The sequence below is a fragment of the Plenodomus lingam genome (assembly GCF_022343315.1).
Source record: "Plenodomus lingam strain CAN1 chromosome Unknown contig_13, whole genome shotgun sequence".
In the NCBI taxonomy this organism is placed as follows: Eukaryota; Fungi; Ascomycota; class Dothideomycetes; order Pleosporales; family Leptosphaeriaceae; genus Plenodomus; species Plenodomus lingam.
Window position 1 is genome coordinate 849476 of NW_027093931.1, and position 20217 is coordinate 869692.

General features: G+C 53.8%; 6 protein-coding genes across 6 annotated transcripts; 1 reads left to right on the forward strand and 5 right to left on the reverse strand.

The window, feature by feature from the left end:
- Positions 1-1486: 1486 nt before the first annotated feature.
- IAQ61_001879 (uncharacterized protein) lies at positions 1487-4750 on the reverse strand (the record flags this gene model as incomplete). The annotated part of the gene is made up of 3 exons (XM_066095303.1): positions 1487-4308; positions 4392-4549; positions 4633-4750. 3 exons carry the CDS (start codon positions 4748-4750, stop codon positions 1666-1668), a joined length of 2919 nt encoding a protein of 972 aa, XP_065954787.1. The 3' UTR covers positions 1487-1665.
- Positions 4751-5342: 592 nt separating this feature from the next.
- On the reverse strand, positions 5343-5666 carry IAQ61_001880 (uncharacterized protein; the record flags this gene model as incomplete). The annotated part of the gene is made up of 1 exon (XM_066095304.1): positions 5343-5666. One exon carries the CDS (start codon positions 5664-5666, stop codon positions 5343-5345), a length of 324 nt encoding a protein of 107 aa, XP_065954788.1.
- Positions 5667-6606: 940 nt separating this feature from the next.
- On the reverse strand, positions 6607-10271 carry IAQ61_001881 (uncharacterized protein; the record flags this gene model as incomplete). Its single annotated transcript, XM_003833698.2, has 2 exons — positions 8384-10271; positions 6607-8297 (listed from the first exon to the last, which is right to left on the reverse strand). The coding sequence occupies exons 1-2, from the start codon at positions 9324-9326 to the stop codon at positions 6607-6609; spliced, it is 2634 nt and encodes an 877-aa protein (XP_003833746.2). The 5' UTR covers positions 9327-10271.
- Positions 10272-12180: 1909 nt separating this feature from the next.
- IAQ61_001882 (uncharacterized protein) lies at positions 12181-14482 on the forward strand (the record flags this gene model as incomplete). Its single annotated transcript, XM_066095305.1, has 14 exons — positions 12181-12221; positions 12292-12346; positions 12563-12676; positions 12815-13009; positions 13083-13149; positions 13226-13267; positions 13391-13560; positions 13715-13740; positions 13909-13981; positions 14127-14152; positions 14239-14294; positions 14338-14348; positions 14403-14417; positions 14468-14482. 14 exons carry the CDS (start codon positions 12181-12183, stop codon positions 14480-14482), a joined length of 906 nt encoding a protein of 301 aa, XP_065954789.1.
- Positions 14483-15036: 554 nt separating this feature from the next.
- Positions 15037-17532, reverse strand: IAQ61_001883 (uncharacterized protein; the record flags this gene model as incomplete). The annotated part of the gene is made up of 1 exon (XM_003833700.2): positions 15037-17532. The coding sequence occupies one exon, from the start codon at positions 17530-17532 to the stop codon at positions 15037-15039; it is 2496 nt and encodes an 831-aa protein (XP_003833748.2).
- Positions 17533-18118: 586 nt separating this feature from the next.
- IAQ61_001884 (uncharacterized protein) lies at positions 18119-20190 on the reverse strand (the record flags this gene model as incomplete). The annotated part of the gene is made up of 3 exons (XM_003833701.2): positions 18119-18211; positions 18263-20058; positions 20109-20190. Coding segments are annotated over 3 exons (1971 nt in total), but the record flags the coding sequence as incomplete, so codon positions are not given.
- Positions 20191-20217: the final 27 nt, after the last annotated feature.

Sequence of the window (20217 nt, forward strand, 5' to 3'; positions counted from 1 at the left end):
TTCCAGCAGCTCTTTCCCTTTTCTGCCTCTCTTTCCCCTCGCTAAACTGCATTCTCCCTTTTCCCTCGCGAAAATGTATTCTCCATTCCTTACCCTGTTTCTTACTTTCCCCTTGCTAAAAAAAAATACCCATTCCTTTCCTTACCCTCACCCCCTAATCTATTAAAACCTCGAAATCTCAAAATTTCAAACCCTCAAGACTATAACTTATCCCACACTTTCACCCCTCCCCGCCTCCACCACCAACCACCCACCCACCTCCTCAACACCATAAACACCAAAGAAAAACCATCAACACCACACCTGCAGCGCAGTACAATACAAAATTACATAATCTAAACATCCTCCATACCCAGCGCAACAAACCCCTCACACAACCACAGCCCAGCCCAACCCAGCGCTGTCCAGCTGTCCACCCCCGACGGCACGATGTTGCAATGGCAGTAATTCCGAGAAACGGTTGAATCAACCGGTTCTGGAATTTAGTTTAGCTTGGAGGGTTGCCAGGCCCACTGCTTCAGACTTTTGAATTCCTGATTCCTGAGTCCGGATGTACGCTCTATATTCCTCACTCTATGCTGCATGGTTTAGAATTCCTGGTTCCTGGGCCAGAATGCTTGGGTTGGTGATGGAGACGTGCAGGGGGCTGGTTGATATGCCGTCCGCGGCTCTGCTGATGGAGAATAGAGGTTGGAGCTTGTGTGAGGGATGTTTTGGGGGTTGGGGGTTGGGGGTTGGAGAAGGGTGGTAGAGAAGGAAGGATTAAACTCCACAACCTCCACAACCTCCACAACCTAGAAAAACCCAAAACACCCCAAACCACCATATCCAGCTAACCTCCCAATTCCACCCCTTCAATCCCCCCAGTCCATCCAACGCTCCCAACCCTCCCAACGTCATCCACTTTTCAAATTTCCATTGTTGAATTTTTGGTGTCATGTAGGGGTTAGAGAGTATTATAAAATTGGGAGTTTTACGTAGGGTTGGATGTATGCGGGGGTTAGATGTATAGAGAGAGATGTATAGAGAGAGATGTATAGACAGAGATGTATAGAGAGCTTACAAAGCAGACGAAGATGGCGAGGTAAGACGGGTAGGGAGGTAAGGATGCGAGGGTTGATGGAAAGTTTAATAAATCCAGAAGGGATAACGGAGATGAATATATCAGTGTAGACAAGTATACCTGTCTGTCCTCACAACTATAACCCAAGTTTCAAGTCATACAATCCATCTTTCCAACCCACCTCACACGCTCCCCCCTATAACATACTTTAAAGATAAATCACAGCGGGGTAAGGGGGGTGATATATACTGTAAAAAACATACACGTCCATTCTCGATCCTCGATCCTCCGCTTCCGTGCCCTCCCCTCATCCTAACCCAACCCCCCCTTCCCTCCCCGCCTCCACCAAAACCAAACTCTATTTGCAAAAAACAGAAACCCCCCCAAGGAAAAAAGAAAGCCTACCCCCAAGGCCCCCTACTCCCCCTTCAACCGCCCCGCATCCCGACGCTCCAAGCGCTCATTCCCCTTTTGCGTGAAGAAGCGACGTTCCACCAACTTGAGGACCTCGTCAATGATACTGTTGATTCTCACGTTAGCATTTTAAATCTCCTTGATAAAAAAAAAGCCCAACAACAACAACAACAAAAGAGAAAAAAAACTCACATAATCGGCCCACTAATCGCCAAAACCGCCTTCCACTCACCCCAACCCAACGGCACCACACTAAACAGGCCCTGCAGGACCGGAACATAGAGGAGTGCAAAATGCAGCGCCATGCTCAGCATAATCGCATACACGAGCATCATATTCCGCCACAGCGGCAGCGTCAACAAACTCTCGCTCGAACTGAGCGCATTCATCGCATTCAGCATCTCAATCACAACCAGGATACTCAGGCTGACCGTCGACGCCGCCTGCGCGGCCGCATTGGAAAACATGTCGCATCCGATTTCGGGGAAGGCGGTGGAGCAGCGGTGGAAGTGGCGGAGCTGGTAAAACGAGATTTGCGGGCCGGCCGGGTTGGCGAGGAACCACCAGGCGTAGCCGCCGACGGTGGCGGCGCCGACGTAGGTGCCAATGACCATGTAGCGGAAAAAGAGCCAGCCGCTGATGAGGGGCTCGTCGCGCTTGCGGGGCTGGCGGCGCATGATGTCGTGGTCGGCGGGGTTGAAGGAGAGGGCGGTGGCGGGGAGGCCGTCGGTCACGAGGTTGACCCAGAGGAGTTGGACGGGGATGAGGGCCTCGGGCATGCCCATGGCCGCGGTGAGGAAGATGGAGACGACTTCGCCAATGTTGGAGGAGATGAGGTACCGGATGAATTGCTGCGTGTTGTTATAAATCGAACGCCCCTCTTCCACTGCGCCTTCAATCGTGGCAAAGTTGTCGTCGACGAGCACCATGTCGGCCGCCAGCTTGGCCACGTCGGTTCCAGATCCCATGGCCACGCCAATGTCGGCTTTCTTGAGCGCAGGCGCGTCGTTGACGCCATCGCCAGTCATGGCCACCACTTCGCCAGCTTGTTGGAGAAGGTCGACGAGCTTGGACTTGTGCGTGGGCTCGGTGCGGGAGAAGAGGGAGGCGTGTTTTGCCGCGTGCATCTTCTCAGCGTCACTCAGGTCGTCAAACTGGCGGCCAGTGTACGACTTGCCCGTGAGGTCTTCGTTGGGGCCAAAGACACCAATCGAGCGGCAAATCGCTTCGGCCGTGTTCTGGTTGTCGCCCGTAATGACCACGACGCGGATACCTGCTGAGCGACATTTCGCAATCGAGTCACGGACTTCAGGACGAGGGGGATCCATCATGGCGACTAGACCGACAAGCGTCATGTTCTGCTCCAGTTGCGAATATTCCTGCGTCGTCTTGGCTTTGCCGAGAAGAGGATGCGAGGCAATGTCGTCGACGAATGCAGTAGCAATGACGCGAAGACCCTGGTTACCATACTCGACAATCTCCTTGTTGATGAGACCGGCGAGCTGCTTGTTCAGCGGTACCTTGTTGCCATTCTTGCCAACAACGACGTTTGTGCAGCGCTCGAGAATGGCCTCGGGCGCACCCTTGACCAGAAGCCTCTGCGTGTTGCCGCTCTGGACCAGGACAGACATGCTCTTGCGGTCGCGCGAGAACTCATAAGTAGCCAGGCGTTCATTTTGACGGCTGTAGTGCTTGGTAGCAAAGTCCCGACGCTCCTCGGGCGAGGTACTGGCGCGGCTTGCGTTGACGCTGAGGTCAGGAGTGCCGACCTTCTCGACCAGAACGCGGAGCGCGCCCTCGGTCGGCTCACCAATGAGATTGTAGGTGCCATTCTTCGAGTCGTATTCCAAAGCCGCGTCGTTGCACAGGGCCGTGACCTCGCAAATCTGACGCACGGTGTCCGACTGGGCAGCCAGATTCTCCACCGCCTTGCCCCGCAGCGTAATCTGGCCCTCGGGCGCAAAGCTAGTACCGGCGACATCAAACTCCTCGAGACCCTTGCCGTCCTCGCTGATGAAGACCATCTTGTTGACGCTCATCTGATTGGTAGTCAGAGTACCCGTCTTGTCCGAGCAGATGACGCTGCAGCTTCCCAGCGTCTCCACCGAAGGCAGACTGCGCACAACCGCGTTTCTCGCCGCCATCTTGCGCGTGCCCAGAGCCAAACAGGTGGTAATGACGACGGCCAAACCTTCTGGAATGGCCGCGACACCGAGAGAGACGGCGATTTTAAGGTAGTAAATGGCGCCCTTGGCGAAGCCTCCATGCGAGGGGTCGCTGAAGTTGCGCACGTTGATGAGCCAGACGAGGATGCAGATGGCGGTGATGACCTTGGCCAGCTGATCACCAAAGTCATTCAGCTTCTCCTTGAGCGGCGTCGGCTGCGAGATCTGAGCGGTGATGCTTTCATGGATATCTCCAATGGCGGTATTTCCACCCGTCAAGACGACAAGGGCAGTCGCGTGGCCCGTCACCACCGTGGTACCCGAGAACAACATGTTGATCTGATCCTGCTTGACAGCGCTTTCATCCTTGACCACACGCGTATCCTTGGGTACACTCTCGCTCTCGCCCGTCAAGATGGACTGGTCCACATTGAAGCTGTTGCTGTGGATGGACAGAATCCTGCAGTCTGCGGGTATCCTGTCGCCAATCGTGACGGAAATGACATCGCCAGGAACCAGCTCGTCCGCCTTGACGCGGGCAATGTGACCGTCGCGTACGACTTTTGCTTCGTTGGCCGAGTATTCTTGGAGGGCGGCAATCGCCTTTTCCGCGCTCGTTTCTTGCGAGACACCGACGACGGCGTTGAGGACGAGGATGGTGAGAATCTGGGTAGGGGGACCGAATTTTGTTAGCCGGGGTTTCTTTTCGCAGGGAAAAGATACTGGGGGGGGAATCAAGGGCCACGTACGACTGCTGGATCTACAAAGGCCGTCCAGCCCTCTTCCCGATCAAACAGGGCGAGGACGAAGGATACGGCGGCAGAGCCTAGTAGGATGATGACGAGCTGGTCCTTGAACTGCTCGAGAATGAGCTCCCACACGGGCGTGGGCGGGTCTTCTGGCAACGCTGTATCCTTGGGTTAGTACAACCAGGCTCTTTCCCACCATGACCGATCAGTCTCTCGCATAGAGACGATGTTGACAACGTACAATTCCTGCCATGCTTCTCCCGCAAGCTGCGCACCTGCTGCTCCGACAGCCCGCTGTCCTCGGAGACCTGGAACTGGCTCAGCGCCTCCGCAGGCGTCTTTGTGAAGGCATTCTCCATGCTCTTTTACTCCTACAAGCACTGCGCCTTCGCGTCGTCCAAGGCTCTCTCTCAAGCGATGATGCTGTGGCGCTGGGAATGGTTCCGTGTACCGTGGGTGGGTGTGGGTGTGGATGTGCGTGTGCGTGTGTGGGTGTGGGTGTGGGTGTGGATGTGCGTGTGTGGTGATGCAAGATGCGAGTTTGTAGAATCTAGTCAAGTCTAGGGCGCGTTGAAACTCTCGAGGTTCCCGCCCAAAAAAAATTTAAAAAGAGGCTGGGCGCTCGGTGGTGATGGATGACGGCGTGTATAATGTACAAGACAAAGACAAACAGTAGATTGTTGATGCACACAGCAATACAGTGGTAGTCCTACCCAATCCCCCCAAAAAAAAAATCCCCCACTTCACGATTGCGAAAAGATGCTAATCGTATACGTGTCCCCTTGGTCACCGAGAGCAAAAAAAAAGCCAAGGTCGATGGTGGACTAGCTTTGAGGTGTGCAGCAGATGAACCAGGCCCGAGAATGTTCTAGAGAAAAAGGGAAAGGTGGCAGAAACGGGTGTTGCATGTCCACGGCCATGGGCGGCGGGCTCCAAGTTGGGTTTTTGCTTCTAGATTTGCGTGGCCAAAGAGACAAATGTGTCCTCTCTGTCCTCTGGCCTCTGCCTTGTTGTCCGTTCCAGTCGCACTAGTACTAGAGCAATGTAGCGTACCATGGCCAAGCCCACAGGAAGCCCACGACCAGAAGCACCCGTTTCGCTTCCCTCCTCACTGGAAACGGAGACGATGACACGCTGGGTCTCTTGTGGACTCTCATTCGCAGACAATTGTATGCATAAGTAGTATTCCATCCGATCCATCCTACCGACTAAACCACGAGTGCAGACACCACAACACAACCACAGCCATCTTCTACTGGTAATCCACCTACCCATCCCACCCCATCCATCATCCATCCATCCATCCATTCATTCATTCATTCATTCATTCATTCATTCATTCATCCATCCATCCATCCATCCATCATCCATCATCCATCCATCATCCATCCATCCATCCATCCCATCATCCTCCCCCCGCGCTAAGCAGCACAGTCTCCCCAACCTCGACTGCCGCGTTCCGAGCTCGGAAGTTCCGAGTTCCTGTCTCGCTTCGCTTCGCATTTCACACTAGCCTTTTGCAGCTTTGCCCCTTGCCCCGCCCCACGCTCCATGCCATCATCACCGCGCGTTCCATCTAAGACGCCACAATTTCACTACTACTACTGCTGCTGCTGCTGCTGCTGCGGCTCTATCATGCGAGGTAGCCACATGTGCGGGTCCGAGTCCATGGAGCCAGGCTTCAGAGCGGCGGTCTTGCATGAAGAAAAGTATGTCACGCACCGAGACGGATAGGATGACTGCAAACACCAGTACTAGTATAGTACTACACTGCTTCTACTACTACACACTGCGATCTGCTATACAGTCATCATCGACTCGCAGTCCATCGGGTTACTATTAATTACTACACGTCGTAACAACTACCCGTTGCTATACGCTATCCTCTACCACTGACCCCATTCTACTGCTGCTTCTTGTTCCCACCACATGTCTCATCCAGCCTTGTCCCCATGACCAGGAAACCAACAACAGAAGTGAAGAAAAAAAATCCAGGGGTATTGAATGTGTGGTCCAGCTCGGTGGCCACAAAGATCCCCGTCCACCTTGAAAACGCCAGGAAGCGAGGTGATATCCGTTTTCGCCATATGCAATGCTATCGTAATCATAAACAGGTTGTGATTGGTCGTGTTGCTGGTGGTTCGTGTACCAACGAATCCTCCTGTAGCCACCATCTTGCTCACTTGGCCGCTCCCCATGACCTTTGCCTCTTCCATCAAGTGTTGCTTGTGCCATACGTCCGAATCAACCTCGCAATGTCTCTTGCGACAAAGGGCTTGGTCAGGAAGCCCTTCATCCCGCTTTGCACCGCCTTGGTGAGCGCCGCGTCCGTAATGTCTGCGCTGACCGCCAGTATCGTCGGTTTCCAGATGAGTTCGTCCATGCCCAAGATGACCTCGGTGGCTTGGAATCCGTCCAACAGTGGCATCCAGAGGTCCATCAGAATCATGTCAAACTGCGGAGCATCCAGCGCAAGGGCATTGTTGCGTACTGCCTCGACAGCATCGTTTCCATTATAAGCCGTCGTGATGTTCTTGTAGCCCAACCGCTTGAGCATGCTGACAAGCACACTACGGTTGATCCCGTTGTCATCCACCACCAGAATGGTAAGAGGTACTTGAGCGGCGAGATTGGGAGCACCCACGCCCCGTTCAGACGACAAAGCCCGAGGAGCCCGATGTCGAGGAGGGGACAAGGTGCGTCGTGGTGTCGGAAGTTGAATCTCCTCCGGTGGACTAGTCGTCTGAACTGTCATCGTGAGTCCCGAGTCGCCCTTGAACGAATCCGCAGTCAGCGGAGGCGTGGCTGGTGCGCGGTTGAGATCTAGCCGTGGCACCTCGCGTTCAATCGACATGCGCGACTTGATCGATGGCGTCGGCGATCCAAACGGTGTTGCTGGCCGACTGCAAATCTCTCCCGGGGCGAGAGGAACACGCATCTCAAACTCTGAGCCTCGACGCGGCCCAGACACGTGGGAACGCAGGCAGAAGAGATCGCCTCCAAGCTTGCGGGCGATACCTTTTGCAACCATCAGACCCAAGCCCAGACCCTCGCTCTGCCGCGTGAAGGAGTTGTCTTCTCGCGCAAAAGGCTTGAACAGATTGGGCAGGAAGGCAGCAGGGATCCCAGAGCCAGTATCCTTGATGTTGATAATAATGTAGCGACCTTTGGCACTGAGAGCTGCCTGCAGCGTGATCAATCCATCTTGGGTAAACTTGATAGCGTTGAGTGTCAGGCAGGAGACCATCTTGGCCAGATCCTTTTCGTCAATCAATATCGTCTCGGGTACATCGGAGGACACGGTCCATTCAATCCATTTCGTATGAACTTCGCCATTCGAGCTCCGTGATCGTACCTCGATCCGCTCTCCAGTCTCTGTGGCCTCGGCCACGGCAGAATCTGGTCGACCCCCCACTTTTAATGCATCATTGATGACATACTGCAGAACTTCCCTCAAGTTGGTATGCCGGAGACCGGGGACCTTGGAATGCTCAGAAGCAAACATGGGTGACGTTGTCGAATCACACTTGCCAAACGACGTGTTATGTGAGCAGGTGCTGTCAAGCATATCCGCCATGCTGGTGTCTGGAGGACAGGACACTGCCATCCGCACAGGAGGCTCCTCAGAGAAAGAGTCACGGACTCGCTGTCGAACAGGTCGCACCACACGTGTCTTGACTCTATGATCGCCCCATGACGGCTCATCTCTTCGTCTTTTCAATCCACGATAGGGAGCACGCATGTCGTTTCCCGTAATCATGAGGTCTGGCCGCATCTCGCGCCAGAACGTGTTCCACTGGTCACCTGTCTGGTCCAGAGGGGAATTAGGCGTTTCTGGTAGACCCATATTCATGTCATAAGCATGGACGACATTGTCAGCAGCTTCCACTGCACGTCTGGAACTATCTGTCATGAAGTCAGTGTTACGCTCGCTTGGCCTCACCAGTTTTGTCCCAGCGAAGAGATGAATCCAACAAAAATGCAGCGCTTACCTTGAACGGCTTCGATATTTTCCTTGAGGGTTTCCAGGACTTCGCGTGTTCGTGGGTCGACCTGCAGTGTTTCGGACGCTTCCTTCAGATTCGCCATCATGACGTCGAGCATACCGACAACCCCCTGCATGGGCGTCCGCAGCTCGTGCGAAAGACTTCTGGCATAAGGCTTCAGCGACTGGGCTACAGAGACTGCTTCATGGGGTACAATCTTGGGCTGTGGCGTGAGAATGGGCTGTGCGGATTTGGCAAAGTCGGCTCCCTCCAGTACACGAGCTAGGATCAAGTCTTCGAGGCTGTGGAACATCATCTCTATGAAGGTCCAGCTCAGCACACGACGAGCAGCCCCCTCTGCACCCCACATGACGCCAAAGTGAGCAAAACATTTTCCTTCAGCAAACAAGGGGATTCCAAGATAGGCCTCTCCGGGGATGATCAGGTCGTTTGGATTGTCTAGGATGAAGTCGTTGAGTTTTTCTGGGATGACAAGAATCTTGTCATGCTTCATGTAGGCACAGGGACATTGGTAGGCGTGATATTTGAAGTTTCTCAGGTGGCCAGGACCATTGCCATGGTCATCGTTGATGTAGAAGGCCTCGCCCATGAGACAAGCTCCAGGCTCGCCAATGGGCGGTAGTTCGACGGCAACGTCTTTGTCGTCAACCAAGATCCTTTTCGAAACGAAGGCATACTGTGCATCGACGAGCGTTGCCAGGCCTTGGGTTAGTTGGGACCAGAAACTGTCGGTGTCGGCCTTGCGGAGGCGAGATTTCAGTTGGACGAGCTGTTCAGCAGCGTTGCTCTCGATTGGGTTGAAGACTCGCGACAGCTCTTCCCTGAAGCCCTCGACACCGTGCTGTACGACCATGCCTGGCATGGATTTGGACAGGCAGAGCGATTGGCGCTCGATTATATCAGGCGGGATGGCAGTAGTTTCGGTCATGATGCCACGATCCCATAGGGACTGTATGGGGGGAGTCGATGCCCAGGGTGGGGGTACCGAGGTGGTGGTTGTTAGTGGTCAAGATGGGAGGGGGAGAAAGTCCAAGGCCTGCTTCAACTTGAGTGTGCAGGCGGGCCAAAGCAAAAAAAAGCCGAGGTGGATGGCGACACACAGACTGCGGCGTATCGAGGCTTGGCAGACGGAGACGGTTACAAAGGTTGGACAGATCGCATGCGGAAGGGGGAGGGAGATGACGGATGGCGAGATGGAATCGCGAGGCAGATGGCAGGGTGAGGAATGCGTGTGGGTGATGGGTAGTGGGCAGCGGTGGGCAGCAGTGGGTAGAGAGGAATGTAAGAGGATTGAAGGACACAGGCGGCGATATGGTTGGTTTACCAGCGCAACCAACGGGGGTAGTAGTGGTGCGTGAGAGGCTGCGGCAGACTGCGCCCAGGGCGATCTAGAACAACCCGATGGTGTGGAGGCTTTTGCGTGTCCTGGGCTCCTGGACCTGGCACTCCCCCGAGCGTCCGCCCTATACATCCAGTGCGTGGGGCCAGGCCGCTGACATAGCACCTGGGCCTAGTAGTATGTAGGCAAGTAGGTAACTGAGTGTGTGTGTGTGTGTATGTAGAGTAGTAGTATGTATGTATGTACATGCTTGGGTTCGGTACTAGAACCAAAGCTGGCGAATGGTGGCAGCATGGCATGAGGCTGCGCACCATCGATGCAGGCAGACTGTACGTACACATGTACATGGACCTTGGACGATGCTTGTGTGTGTGTGAGCGAGTGAGTGAATGAGTGAGTGAATGAGTGAGTGAGTGAGTGAGTGAGTGTGTGTGTGTGTGTGTGTGTGTGTGATGAAAAGGGCCATGCGCGCCAGTTGGCCTGAGTCTCCTCTGAATCGTGTGGCCTTGTTTGTCTGGGTCGTCTTCGTGTTGCCTCTCTCCATCTCACTCACTCACTTGCCTAGTTACTCACTCACTCACGCTCATTCACCCACGCATTCGCTCACACCTGGTCCTGGTCTGTCTGCAGTTTGGAGGGGTGGAGGGGTTGGAGGGGGTAACCGTGAGGGGGTGGTGGGAGGGGGATCGTTCGGTACACAGTTCGAAGTTAGCAACAGTGTCAACAAGTGGGCCGCGCTTGCTAGACCAGTCTAGACGCTCTCGGCTGGCCGGCTGCACCGTGCGCTCCTTTCTTCCCTTGCCTGCCCAGCTGCCTTGCCGCCCCCCGTCCCCACCACCCCCCAAAGCCTTGTCGCCCTCCACACTCTCTCTGCCACCCTCTACTCTACTCTTAAGACCATTGACTATGTACTAGGTAAGTAGCAACCTCTCAACACAGTACAGTACAGTACATACATAATACATGCATACATATACATACAAATATACATACAAATATACATACAAATATACATACAAATATACATACAAATATACATACAAATATACATACAAATATACATAATACATACAACACAACATATCTTTCTACATCTACATCAGACCTACCTGCATGCATACATACTTACATTATGATACATAGGTACTGCAATCCTACTCTACTCTACTTTACACACCATCTACTCCCGCGGTATATAGTCCTGACCCGCACTCCACACCCACTCTAGGCGAACCCACGCCTGGGCCTGGGCAGTAGGCAAACAATACAAGTACATACAGTTGACATGAGTAATCAGCCATGTACCCTAGTTCTGGACGTCTATCCTGGGTAGACACCGCTGCCTACCAGTACCTCTACTAGTACCCCCATGTGCCTAGGTGCCTTTTCCCCTTGCCATCATCGGCTCCCCCTTGTGCCTGGCAGCCTTCCGTTCCCCACAATGACGACGAAACCTTGATGAGAGATCGTGTTTTTTGCTCCATCCCACACTCGAGTGGGGAACCATACACTGCCCATCTACTTACTATAGTACCTACTTGTCTACATGCACGATACGCACAGTGCTGTGATCGCAGTACATCTTGCCAGCAGGCATGATCGTTGAATCGCGCCAGACCAGTAAACGCCATCAAGCACTCCAGAGTCCAAATAGGTGCACATGTATTGTGCTGTGTACACAGCCGCAACACCACATGCATGCCACCGGCGCAGAGCACACTCTCTACTTGGCTCGCGTCAGCCGCTGCAGCCCTGATTCCACATCTATAGACGCCCCTTCTGCGGCGTACTGAAGCCTGGCGTCTGGTGCAACAGCATGCAGCTGCGCTGAGTCGCTGACTACAGCACCACTGGCACACGCTCTCTTTCTCGATACAAAGCACCTCACGCTTCTAGTCGGATTTTTGTCCGGATCGACGATCTCGGGGCCAAGACGGAACGCACTGCTCGTTCGCTGCACGAATCTGAAACCATGTGTCGTTGGTTTCGGCCTCACTGCCTCAGATTACCCACCAGCTTCTCCGCCGTCCATGCTCACTCCCATTCATAGCACATTGCCATCATACATGTCTCTCCTGCCCATTCCGGAAGCCTGCTTACTATGGGCTACTTACCCATCCATAATCCACAATGCACACGTCTCCAACAGGCAGCATGTCCTCCTTCGGACGCTCACCTTTGTCTGCAGTCAGCGGCTCACAAGCCATGGATGTGTCATTAGCTTTGGAGTCTAGGCCCCAAAGTTTACTATGGTAAACATTGCTGGCCTCCGCCTGTTCTTATTCCCATGCCACTAGCAGTATATTCGCCCTGGTCCGGCGAATCACCCGCAGCCTTCCCGCCATCCCGTAGTCGAAAATGGCTTCGTTTTTGCTTTGTTGCTGGTTCGACAGCCCGCCGACGCTGAACAGTGTCAGGAGTGCAGAAGCTGTGGTAACGTTACATGGTGCTGGCCCCCAGTTGGCGCCTTGTGTTTGTACATAGGTACATAGTCTAAAGGCACCCCCGAAGCTGTCCGACCACTTCGAATACACTAATGACTTCAACCCTGCAGCAAAGTCGAGACTCTGATCGAAACTGCATCATCGCGCAAGATCGGTTTTGACTTCGTCCCTCGGACCAACTATGCACGTTGCACATGGTTGTTGCTAAGCCCGGGCTCTCTCGCGCATCGTAGGAAAAAGAAATGCAGAGATCACCATAATTTCCGCCCGTGTCCACTGGCCTCATCAGCCAGCTCGAATCTACCATTCTTCCTGCTGTGAGCCATATCGTGAATCGCCTGCCCATCAGCATCGCGCCAAGCATTGGCTACCAATCCCTAGCGCATGGCAACCCAAACTTCCGAGGCCATCTCCCGACCTTGTACAGATACCTACTGGCGCCCAGCTAAGTCCTCCATCGTCGTGTGTTCCATCGCAAGCAATGTACGCTGTACGGTACGCAATTTCGCAACAAGAGACACCTACCGCTCCAGTTCCGTCGCTCTTCGACCGCGGACGTGCACGAGTCACAACCCAGCATCTTTTGCGTCACGAGCTGCGTGATGCTGCATTTCTAACGAACAGACGGCACAGCACACCGCGATCACGACCCAGCTTCCCTATCTTGTTAAAACACCGACATGGAACCGATATATGCCGCCATCCGACCAGCACATGCCGATCGCTTGTCTGTCAGAAACGTGCTGTCCGCACATGGACATTGTCACCTGCGACTTGGGTGCAGTTTTGCAATCCTGGACTAGACAGTCTTCTAAGGAACCATGGTTCGTACGTCTGACAGCAATATGCACTATCCTAGAGTAATCTTGGCCCGGCTGTAACGACTGGTTAACAAATCCAGGTTCGGCCAGACCTCTTTTGCAACTTTGTACCTACCAGCACAAGCTCCCCGCCACTAGAAAATCAGCGTACACCCCCCCTCCCCCCCAGAATCTAGTTGCCATACCTACCGGTAGGGTACATAGTTGACGACATGACGCACAGGTCCGCTGCCGTCTCTCTGGCCCAAATTATACCTTGGCAACGGTCTGGACTCCATCCACATCAGGATCCCCAGTTGTTGCGGATACATCAATAGCTTACTATGCATGGGGAGGCTTGCATGAGAGCTGTTAGCTTCTCTGGAGTCGACTCCCTGCGACGATCTAGACCCAGAATTCAAAGCGTTGCGAGATAGCCGCGACTATTACCATGATCTAACGCTGACACAGACCTTCTGGGTCATTGCCTGCTGTCGCAACGGTCGAACAGTCGTCCCAAAATGGCAGTACACGATGCTCGACTTACGGCTCACTGGACCCACGGCCGGTTACACCACGGTGCGCCTTCCCCCGCGGCTTTCACAGCCCTGAATTTGGTCTTGGTCTCCAATGCTCTGTACTGTCCATCGTGGTCACGTCCTCACTTGAGACTAGCACAATCTGGACTGTCAGCATGCTTTCCGCTTTGGCCTATTTTTAACCACCACAACAGGGCTCTTATCCTGTTACACGTTGCAGGTAGATTTACCTCTGAATATTTTGAAACGCGCCTACCCCGAGTACATTGATTTGTCCTTCGATGCCACGGCAAACGCCACCGGGCCGGTCTCGACCACGCCTTGGAGCACTTTGACTCCAACGGCAGCAGAACACGAACTCACATCATGTGGAACCTTTGCTTAACAGCCGAGATGAATGTGCGGGTGAACGCAAGGATACTGGGCGCAGCACCAAGTGCACACCGGTGTACGTGGCTATGGTAAGTGGAGCGTGCGTGTGGTGTGTGGACTCGCCTTTGGGACAGCAGATTGTCATTACGACTACATGCATCATTGCAGCTCAGCCTTAACAGCAAACGCTGCGATTAGACTGCCAACTGGACCACCCACTGACGGAGGTATCAGACTTATTGTGCGCTCAGACGTCTTACGTATGTGCTCCTTATTTATACCGACAGACACTTTCACGGTGAACAGTCTGGTCAAGGGGAAGCATACCTCTGACCACACCAAGAAGTCGCTGCTACAATAAATACCTCATTCACGAAGAAATACTCCCGGTAATATCGCCTAGTTGTTGCGATCGTAACTCGAACTTTCTATTTTAGACTTGAAGTAATCGCACAGGTCTCTATGCGCCATTGTTGCTCCACTTAGCCTTGCTAACAACGTCTGGACTAGGATGACGGGTTTGAGGTAATTCTCTGCGACTCATTACTGCTTTTTGCACGTTGTTGACATTACAGTTCATGGACAGATGACCCAGCTGGATTTTCACGCTGCAGATCTTTCAATCTTTTGCCAAAAAAACATCCGAGTACCCTGTCGAGACACCTGTCCTGTGCGAGCCGGGCAAGAGACAATAACACAAGCTGAAGGCGCCATTTCCAAGTCAAGGCAGTATGTAGAGTAAGTCCTTCACAAGTGTTTACAGTGCGGTGGGCCAAGATGATTTTCCTTCGCCTTGTGAAATGTTGTTGCTACCTACTACGAGAGGCTTCGCGTGACACTACAGCGCGCCTCGTATTGGCTCAGACTCGTCAGGTTGGTGACGCAACCTCCATGTCTCGCTAAAACTTCGCTGCCGAGTCCCAACCATCGCATACTTGGATTGAGATCTTTCCCTGTAGGATGTCGCTATACCCAAGTCACCCTCCGACATCTTCAATTCTGCAGCAGAACGCTCGAATCGCAAAGTAATCTCCCCACGCACTCTCCACTCATCATCGCACCAACTGTCCTCCATTCAAACACCTCTCCAAACATCTTTCCCAAATATCTCGACTCCTGCAAATACCTTTCCATCTCCTCTCATCTACTCCCCATCATACTTCCTACACAACCTCCGCCCCTCAACTTCCAACTCATCCACCTCGTCTACCCACGCCGTCGCCCCCTCCTTCACCCCCCAAAACTCCATCTTCAACCACTTTCCCCCTTTCCCCTCCATCTTCTTCCCCACCAACAACTCCTGCATATCAATCCACGCCTTGCAATACCCATTCCCCAAAAACACAACTTCAAACACATAGCCCTCCGCCGCCGTCACCAGCCTCGTGCTCCGAAAACTGGCATGCGGCGGCGCCTCAAACGGACGCACGATGAAGGGCATGCTGCGCGGCGGTAGGTATAGCGAAGCTGTGTATGCATTGGCACTCGTGCCAGATGCGTAGTCCGCAGTTGACGAAATCCGCAACGTACGCTGCCCCGAACCGTACATGTCGACGTGCGTAGCCGCGTAGCTCGGACAGTAGAGATGCCACACCCCTGTGATACTACCCAAGGGAACTGGCACCCGGGCTACAATGCTCAAGCTCAGCAGTCGCTCTGCCATTTCGCAAGCCGAAGCCGCGCGCTCAAGCGCCAGAGCCGTAATATCCGTAGGCATAGATGCAATGGTTATCGTGAGCGGGGGCAGGGGAGATGACATTGGCATCGCTTCTGTATCTCCACCCCCTCCTCCTCCCCTACCCGATCCATCCTCACCACCACCACCCGCCGCATCCAACTTACTCAGCAGCAAAACCTGCTCTCGCTTCCCACTACACCCCGTCACCCTATGCAAGCACGGCACCGGCCCCGCTGCCTCCCTCCGCCCCGCATCCCCCTCATACTCGGCTTTGTACTCGTCCTCCTCGCTGAAATTCACACACTGTCGCGCAGCCCTGAACGCGGCGCTGAACCTCTGCACATCGGCTTCGCGATGCGTTTCTGTGCAGTTTGCAGCGCTATGCGCGCTTTTGGCGCCCTGGGTTGCGGTTGCGGGGTTGTTGGGGTGCTGTGCGGGTGCGTGCGGGTGCGAGATGTATGAGGAGGTTGTGGAGGTGTAGGGTTTTGCGGCGCGGAGGAAGAGGTCTTTTATGCTGCGGGTGGTGGAGGCGGAGGCGCTGGTGGAGGTGGAGGTTGAGATTGAAGTTGTGGAGGCGGCGAGGGAGGCGGAGCGCCGGCGTGAGCGGGGCCGTGGTTTGGGTGTGTCGGAGAGGGCTTGTTTGTAGGATGTTGGGGGTTTGGGTGTGATTGTGTTGGTGGTGGTGGTATTGGGTTTCCTGCTGTTGCTGGCCTTGGACGTCGTGGTGGTGTTACTGCTGTTGAGCTCTGTAGCACGGCTGCTGTCCATGCCATTTTCAATCCTAATATCGAACCAACTTTTCCCTGACTTATCCTTCTCTTTCTGCTTCCCCTTTTCTTTATCCTTCCCCTTCTCCCTCCCCAAACTCCCCATGTTAAACGGAATCGCAGCCCCATCCACACTAAACGCTAACCCATCCCCTCCCCGCCCCATCCTCCCAACTGGCGTTTCAGCAACCAGGACTTGCGATGGGTTTGCGCTGCCGCCGTGGCTTGGCTTTTGGGTGTGCGGTACCGTGTTGGTGTGGGCTAGGCGCGGGAGGGGGATGGGTGTGCGGTGTGGTGTTGTGGGGATGGGAGAGGGCGTGGGAAGGGCAACGGGGAGGGGGATTGGAGTTTTTATATAGTGGAGGGTAGGGTTGGGAGTTGTGTGTTTTGATTCCTTCCTGGCAGGTTGTTTTCCTTGGTCTTGATTCTTCTGCTTCTCCTTTTCCTTTTCCTTTTCCTTTTCCTTTTCCTTTGCCTTTTCCTTTGCCTTTGCCTTTTCCTTTTCCTTTTCCCTCTCCTTGCCCCTCACCTTCTCCATACCCATCTCCCCCTCTCCACCCTGACTCCCCCGCATCCCCTTTCGTTGCTTCTTCCCCGCTGGCTTTTCCTCCGAGATGGCTGAGCCGACGCCCCTTGTCCCTGCTGTTTTCGCGGCCACCGGGGAATTGAAAGCTGTGCTTAGGTCGCCCATTGAGGATTTTAGGTTTTGCAGGAATTGGGCGCCGTTGAAGAGGGTGGTGGGGGTTGGGGTTAAGAGAGTGCGGAGCGGAGCGTCGGCCTGTGTCGAGCTGTTTTGTCGTTTGCGCTTTTGGGTGGATGGGGCGTGCTCGGTCTTCTTGGCTTTGGTGTGCTTGGGTTGTGAGCTTGGGGGTGGCCGGGCTGGGGTGGGTGTTGGGCTGGGTGTTGGTGTTGTGGGTGTGCTGTTTTGGGGTTCGTGGTGAATGTTCTTGGGGTCGTGGGAGTGCCTCTTTTGCTCTTTGTTTTTCTTCTTCTCCTCCTTTTCCTTCTTCTTCTTGTCTCTTTTCCTCTTGAACTTATCCTTTTTTGCATTGCCTCCACCGTCACTTTTGCTGTCGACGGCTGGCTCGGGCGATACCTTGTCAAAGTCCAGGCTGTTGTAGACTGGGCGGACAGAGGGCAGTGACTGAGCGGACGCATGGTGGCGCGGCATCTGGTAGAGACCTTTTGGTGGCATGGCGATTGCTGACGCCTTTGGACTATCGCGGCTGAAAGTTTACCAGGCGATTGCCGTGACGGGAGTCCGCGTCGCAGCAGGTTAGTGGCAGGATCGAGTGGATGCTATCGAGAGGTGTCGCAATGAATACTCGGGGATCTGCAGAATTTGGGGAAGGAGTGAGTTAGGGAAGTGTAAGAGCGAAAGAGGGTGTGGAAATGAGAGCAAACTTGGGAACGAGAGGCAAACGTGGGGTAGACGCGACCGCGTTCGGCGTGGAAAACAACAAACATGCAAAGTTGAGGTGAAGGTGAAAATGAAGGGTCACTCTTAGCTCAATCGCAATTACGACTCCGACGAAAACACATGATGGTATCCGGCCTGAAAACATCGGTGTCCTCTTGTTTCATCGGCTTTTGGAGCATTCCATGGGACTGCATGGATGAACTAAATGAGAGAAGAGAGAGGGACGTGATCAACGACGTTAATTCGTACTTGGCCAGTATCGGGGCACATGGCGCCTCTTAGGAGCGTAAGAGGGATAATATTGAAGTATGTCAGTGATGAGAGCACAAGCAAACGTATCGCCAGTCAAAGACATAAACAATCATAACTTCGATCTACCTTCAGCCTTGAGTCTGGCATGGTATCGATCTCGCATCTCTCGTCTCAGCATCTTTCCTGATGGAGTCCTTGGAATCTATTCACATGTTAGCATCTTTCGCCATGGGCTGTAAACCATGATACCTACTGAATCAACGACCTCTATACCGCCACTCAGCCACTTGTGTCTACTCAATCGACCCTCAACCCACTCATTTAGTTTTTTCCCCACGATGTGTTCACCTTGCTCGTGACCTGCGGCGGTCAATACTATCCAAGCCCTGACAAAGAGCGACCCATCGCCACGACCGTTATCAACACCAGCAACGCACGCATCACGCACCAGCCCTTCAGGATGGTCAAGCAGCACATCTTCTACTTCTGTAGCCGCAACTTGCAGACCTTTGACTTTGATCATCTCCTTGAGTCGATCAAGATAGTGAATGCAATCATTCTCATCCCGCAGCACAAGATCACCCGTCCGCAGCCATCCCGGCTCAGTAAACATATCAGCCGTTGCCTTGCCATCTTTGAAATACCCCGGCGTCACAACCGGCCCTCGCACCCAAAGCTCGCCTTTCTCACCCTTGGCAACATCCGCGAGCGTGTCTGGATCCACAACCCGGCCCTCCATGCCGGGCAGCAAGTACCCAATCGTGCCTGGAGGGGCAGGCGCAAGACCGAAGATGCCTGGCGCCGCAGGACTCGCAATACTGGCTGCTTCACTGAGCCCGTAGCCGCTTGGTATGGGCATCCCTGCACCTTGCGGCAGCTTCTTGGCCAGTTGGTACGCGACGTCTGGTGGGAGATAGGCTGCGCCGCTCACGGCGCCTATCACCGAGCTGAGGTTGTATTTCTCGGTCAAAGGGCTTTGAGCCAGTTGGCGGACAAGAGGGGGTACCAGTGGCAAGGTTGTAATTTTGTATCTCTGGATGCTTTTCAGGGCGAGCTCTAGGTCCCATTTTGGCAACATGATGGTGGTGTTCTTCAGGAGATTGATGCGCAGGATCCAGAGGATCATGCCGTAGGAATGATACATTGGGATGACGCCTAAAGTGATTGCCGGTGTTAGCGGTTCGATGCCTGCGTATCGCGCTGCTTGCATGGCTGTGATTAGGGTTTGTATCCCTGAGTGGTATCCGTTGGAGTGTGTAATCATCATTGCCTTTGGTAAGCCAGAGGTGCCCGACGATTGGAAAAGATAGGTCATTCGATGTCCACCGAGAAGCTTTCTTGGTCGCTCGGGTAGCCTGGAACCCTCTCGGACAAGTGACTCAATCGTGCGATGACCGGCTACAAGATCCAACTTGGAGTCGTCGCTAAGCACAATGACTTTGCTCGGATTCAGCTTCAACTTCAACGGCAAGTCATCGCCCTCTCCAGTACCCAACTTCATCGCCTCACTCAACACGGGCAAAAGCATCTCATGACACATGATACTGGTAATCTGCATCTTGCGCAACACCCACCATAATTCATACGCTGTACTTGCGGGACTGATGCCACCAAACACCAATTCCGCCCGGAAACAAGCATGTGCAACCATGGGGTACTGCAAGTGGTTTTTCGAGAAGAGTGCTAGAATCTCCCCGTCTTCCGTGTCATTTGCAGGACTGCGACCCAGACCAAGGGGGTTTGGCCCGTCGAAACGCAGCACACGAGATAATGCACATACCCGTGCGTAGAAGCCGTGCAGTGTAACCACTTCCTCTGTGACGGCATTGACAAACAAAGGGTAATCTTCTGGCAACGGATTGGCGGGAGGAAAGCATAGTTCGTGGATATTCAGATTGGCAGGGGTTGGTGGAAATGGTCCAAATGGTGATGAGAATATTGGCTTGTTGTGAGGCCTGTATCGGTACTTGTGTGGATCTGGGGCCCCGGGGCCAATGTACCTTGACCAGTGGGGCTTGAAGATGTCGTGTGTCATGTTGATGGCTTCTTCTGGAGAGAGAGAAGAGATATCTGGATCGTGTGGATCGTCTTGCAATTACCCTCTTCAACTCCATGGTGGACGAAGCCAGTTCTTCTCCGCAGTGTCCATTGTGCTTCCGAGGTGTTGAAGCCTTCCCCGCGCTGCTGACATGAAATCGTCCCTGGGGA